The sequence below is a fragment of the Gekko japonicus genome, unplaced genomic scaffold (genome assembly GCF_001447785.1).
Source record: "Gekko japonicus isolate JY-2015 unplaced genomic scaffold, Gekko_japonicus_V1.1 scaffold4337, whole genome shotgun sequence".
Taxonomy (NCBI): Eukaryota; Metazoa; Chordata; class Lepidosauria; order Squamata; family Gekkonidae; genus Gekko; species Gekko japonicus.
In genome coordinates this window covers 3,104-8,503 of record NW_015169311.1, presented here as the reverse complement: position 1 = coordinate 8,503, position 5,400 = coordinate 3,104, and the positions used below count along the sequence as shown (strand labels likewise).

Below are 5,400 nucleotides of genomic sequence, written 5' to 3'. Positions count from 1 at the left end.
GGTTCTTGAAAAAGAGCCGTTTCTGTCAAGAGCTCTCTCAGCCCCACCCACCTCACAGGGTGTCTGTTGTGGGGAGGGGAAGGGAAAGGAGTTTGTAAGCCGCTCTGACACTCTGAGTGAACGGCGGCATATAAATCCAATCTCCTCCTCATCCTCCTCTTCTTCTTCTTCCTCTTCCTCCTTTTCTTCTTTTTCTGTTCCTATGGCTATAGCAGAGACCATTCTACTGGTATCCCTAATCGTCTTGTCTCTCTCTCTCTCTCTCTCTCTCTCTCTCTGTTTCCCCAGCCTGTGACCCTGTGGACAGGGAAGCAGGTCTTCAGCATCATCCTCAAGCCGAGCGACAGTTGCCCGGTCAAGGCCAATCTCCGCACCATCTCTCTCTGTTTCCCCAGCCTGTGACCCTGTGGACAGGGAAGCAGGTCTTCAGCATCATCCTCAAGCCGAGCGACAGTTGCCCGGTCAAGGCCAATCTCCGCACCAAGGGCAAGCAGTACTGCGGCAAGGGCGAAGACCTGTGCAGCAGCGACTCCTGTGAGTGGAACGGGCTGCTCAGCCGGTCGCGGCGGCAGAGATTCGGAGCCAGCTCACGTGCTGGTGGATTTGCTGCGGAATTTGCTATTCGGGGGGTGGGGTGGGGGAACACGCTGTCAGTTTGCTGCCAACTCAGGGCGACCCTGTGGGCGTTTCTAAGCAAGGGGCATTCAGGCATGGGGTTCACCACTGCCTGCCTCTGCCTCCCACCGAGTTACTGACCCGGGCTGGCCCTGTTTAGCTTCCGAGATCTGACGAGATCAGGCCAGCCGGGGCTGTCCAGGGCAAGGCAGGAGCAATAATGTCAAATCGTTAGGAAGAAGGAGTGGTGGTGGAAAGCGCCATCAAGTCGCGGCTAACCTTTGGCAAACCTCTAGGGTTTTCAGGGCAAGAGAGGTTCAGAAGTGCTTTGCTATTTGCCTGCCTCTGCATAGCAACCCTGGACTTCTTTGGTGGTCTCCCATCCGTGTCGTCATCATAAGAACATGAGAGATGCCAATGTTGGATCAGGCCAAAGGCCCATCCAGTCCAACACTCTGTATCACACAGTGGCCAGAAATACCAGTGCCATCAGGAGGTCCACTAGTGGGGCCAGGACATTAGAAGCCCTCCCACTGTTGACCCCCCCCCCCAAGCACCAAGAAGACAGAGCATCCCTTGCCCCAGAGCCCCTATCTATACCTTGTGGCTAATAGCCACTGGCTTTTTACTGTTTTGCAGCAACAGACTAACACGGCTAACTCCTCTGGATCTAAGGCATTGTTTCTGTTATTTTGGAGGAGTTTTAATGCCCCAATTATTATTGTTTTAGATTTTGGGTTAGGCCAGCCGGGGCCATCCAGGGCAGGGCAGGAGCAGTAATGTCAAATCGCTAGGAAGAAGAAGTGGTGGTGGAAAGCACCATCAAGTCGCGGCTAGCTTTTGGCAAACTTCTAGGGTTTTCAGGTCAGTGGGGCCAGGGCACTGGAAGCCCTCCCTCAAGGCTGACCCAGCTTAGCTTCTGAGATCTGATGAGATCGGCCTAGCCTGGTCCATCCAGGCCACTTAAGTGGCCAGCAGTAAACTGTGTTGGCAGTTTGGTGTAGTGGTTTGGTTTAGAGCCAGTTTGGTGTAGTGGTTAAGTGCGCAGACTCTAATCTGGGAGAACCGGGGTTCGATTCCCCACTCCTCCACTTGCACCTGCTGGATGGCCTTGGGCAAGCCACAGTTTTGTCAGAGCTGTCCTTGAAAAAGAGCAGTTTCTGTCAGAGCGCTCTCAGCCCTGCCTACCTCACAGGGTATCTGTCGTGGGGAGGGGACGGAGTTTGTAAGCCGCTTTGGGTAGTGAAGGTAAAAAAGGTAAAGGTTCCCTTGCTTGAAAGCCAGTTGAATCCGACTCTAGGATTGCGGTGCTCATCTCCGTTTCAAAGCCGAAGAGCCAGCGCTGTCCGAAGACGTTTCCATGGTCATGTGGCCGGCGTGACTAAACACCAAGGCGCACGGAACGCTGTTCCCTTCCCACCGAAGTGGTACCTATTGATCTACTTGCAATTTCTTGCTTTCAAACTGCTAGGTTGGCAGGAGCTGGAACTAGAGACGGGAGCTCACTCCGTCATGCGGCACCCAGGTCTCAAACTGCTGAACTACTGACCTTCCACAGCCTACAGTTCAGCATCTTAACCACTTCAGCCACCGCAGTGAAGGGCCGGGGATAAATACAAATCTCTTCTTCTCTTCTGTGTTATCTCTTTGGACAGCTTTATAAAATTATTGTTAATAGTATATGGCACTATTGCCATTCAGTCACACAGCCGAGTCCGACTCTTCACGATCTTCACCACCCCCACCCCATATTTTGGATCAAATTTGTAAACATTTCTGAGTGGGCTACGTAACCTGTTCCAGGCTGCATAGTGGCATTTTCATAGACCTCCTGCCTTTTGTTTTCTACTATTCTTAAAGCATGCAATGTAATTGACAGAAAGTTTATTTTCTTGTAGAAAGGGGGGGGGGAGCTTTTTGCCCACTGTGTCCTTTGAATACTGTTGCATTCTGGCTGAGCTGAACCACTGAAGTCTGAGGGCAGGGGGTTCAAACAACGGAACGTCTCTTCTCTACAGAAAAAAGTATCTGCCCATGAAAAATAGCACGAGAGGTAGGGTAGTGTAGAACCCTCTCCCCTCACGCGTTAGTCTTCTGCATGCAGGGTTGGTTTTTTTTTTTAACATGGAAGACACTCCAACCCACCCAATCTCTAAAGTGATGCAGCCCAACTGCATGTCCTGCCACAGCAGTGAGAGCTGGATCTTATGTAGATAAAGCAAACGTAATAGGGAATCTTATGTAGATAAAGCAAACGTAATAGGGAAATGTAGTAGGAGCTGCGTTGGCTCAAGGGGTTAAGACGCTGAACTGCAGGCTGTGGAAGGTCGGTAGTTCAGCAGTTCGAGACCCGAGTGTGCCGCATGATGGAGTGAGCTCCCGTCTCTAGTCCCAGCTCCTGCCAACCTAGCAGTTCGAAAGCAAGAAATTGCAAGTAGATAAATAGGTACCACTTTGGTGGGAAGGGAACAGCGTTCCGTGCGCCTTGTTGTTTAGTCATGCCGGCCACATGACCACGGAAACGTCTTCGGACAGCGCTGGCTCTTCGGCTTGGAAACGGAGATGAGCACCGCAACCCTAGAGTCGGATTCGACTGACTTTCGAGCAAGGGAGACCTTTACGTTTTTTTAATAGGGATGAACCAGCTTTGTCGGCGGGTCGGGGTTACGCAGCCTTAAGTCTTGTTGACGTTTCTTCCAGACGTTACGATCCATAACAGCGAACTGATGTCTGGCAGCATGGACAAAGGCACTTTAGGATCCGGGTCCAAGAACAACATCTTCTACATTTTGCTGAGGGACTGGGGGCAAGTGGAAGCCGCTGATGCCATGTCCCGACTCGCCAGGCTGGCTCCTGTCTACCTGTGTGAGTACCCTGTGAGACACTTTGTGAAGGAGGGCCTTTCCAGGTCAGCCCCTTCTGCCTAGCCTTGTAGCCCCGGTCCTATCCCAAACAGTGAGTAAGGTAAGATCGTGCGGGTGGGGTGGGGGGTGGAAGGAGATTGCTAAAGGTGCTGATGGCAGCTCGACAGGGTCCCCGAAACATCCCAGCTTCCGTGATGAAAAATGGCTTGCTTCTGCGTGATGCATGATTGGATCCCAGCTGTGGTGGTGGGAAGTGCCGTCAAACCACAGCTGATTTATGGTGACCCCGTAGGGTTTCCGAGGCAAGAGAGCAACAGGGGTGGTTAGCTATCGCCAGTTTGGTGTAGTGGTTAGGAGTGCGGACTCCAGTCGGGGAGAGCTGGGTTTGATTCCCTGCTCCTCCACATGCAGCTGCTGGTGTGACCTTGGGTCAGTCACAAGCTCTCTCAGCGCTGTTCTCCCAAGGGCAGTCCTCAAGAGAGGTCTCTCAGCCCCACCTGTCTCACAGGGTGTCTGTTCCGGGGAAAGGAAGGGAAGGTGATTGTCAGCCGCTCTGAGACTCCTTCGGCTAGTGAAGGGCCATGGGGTATAAATCCAGTCTCTTCTTCTGCCTCTGTGTAGCGACCCTGGGCTTCCTTAGTAGTCTCTCATCCAAGTACTCATCAGAGCCAACCCTGCTTAGCTTCTGACATCTGATGAGATCAGGCTGGCCGATCCAGGTCAGGATGACGTTTCTGCCAGTCCCCAAGGAATCATTTTTATTTTACCAATGTACCGCCCTTAGGAGAACGTAAAATACCTAATACTGAACATAAAATGTAATGTTCAGTAGCAGGACCCCTTGCTGCAAATGGAATGAAAGCTCCGGGGCAAGGGGGGGTAATGCCCAGTGGCTGCAGCCCCCCCCCCCCCGGCAAGGGCGGGCTTTCCCCGCGAAGCATCCAGTTCCCTCCCTCCCCAAGGAGCTCCGGTGCCCCTTCCAACGGTGTGGCGTGGGGCACCCTGACCTCCACCCTCGACTCCCTCTGGGGCTGGGAGAGGAGAGGCGCGCGGCAGCCAGGCTTGCCACAGAGGTGCCGTGTGCGGGCTTGGCGCGCCGGAGTGCAGCTGGGTGTGCCTGGCCTGGGCCAGGGGAGGTGGCCGCCTGCCTTCTTGCCTTGCCTTTACCTGCTGCTGGCAGGCGGCGTGGCGAGCATCTGGCAGCCGGCAGCCCAGGGTGGAGGCTTCCCCCCCCATTCTCGCTGCCTGCCCAGGCCGCTCTGTCAGCCTCGCCCACCACTGCTGCTGCTTGTGCCGCCGCCTCTGAAGTCACTACCCTCGTCCTCCTCATTAACAGGCTGACAGACAATTGGGGTGAGGGGGCCCGGGGGGGAGGGGGGAGTTAAGGCTTGAGGAGCGGGGCTCATAAAGACCGCCAGGGGGCCAGGCCCCATGGGCCCCATGGTAGCTACGGGCCTGCTGATCATCACGTTCACCACATGGCTTTCACTGATGTGTCTGATCTTCCTTTGGAAATGTTCAGCCAACCGAGGTTTTTCTATCGGCATCGGCGACGTCACCCCAGGGCAGGGGCTGCTGAAGGCAAAACATGAACTCCTGGATGCCGGCTATAAGAAATGTGACGAATACATCGAAGCTCTGAACACCGGCAAGCTGCAGCAGCAGCCCGGCTGCACGGCAGAAGAGACGCTGGAGGTAAGTCGCCTCCTGCCACCGAAAGTGCTTTGAGTGACAAACAAGCACATGAACACCCGTGAAGCTGCCTTCTACTGAATCAGACCCTGGGTCCATCGAAGTCAGCATTGTCTACCCAGACTGGCAGCCACTCTCCGAGGTCTCAGGCCGAGGTCTTTCCCATCACCTTTTAACTGGGGGTGCCGGGGATTGAACCTGGGACCTCCTTTATGCCAAGCAGATGCTC

General features: G+C 54.3%; 1 protein-coding gene across 1 annotated transcript in view; it reads left to right on the top strand.

Moving 5' to 3' along the window:
• Positions 1-5,174, top strand: part of POLR3A (polymerase (RNA) III (DNA directed) polypeptide A, 155kDa) — a gene marked incomplete at its 3' end in the record, with an annotated part of 38,485 nt that extends 33,311 nt beyond the window's left edge. The window contains exons 14-16 of the mRNA XM_015416604.1: positions 396-534; positions 3,316-3,480; positions 5,002-5,174. Of these exons, the coding sequence (XP_015272090.1) occupies positions 396-534; positions 3,316-3,480; positions 5,002-5,174 (477 nt within the window). The remainder of the gene's footprint in view (positions 1-395; positions 535-3,315; positions 3,481-5,001) is intronic.
• Positions 5,175-5,400: the final 226 nt, after the last annotated feature.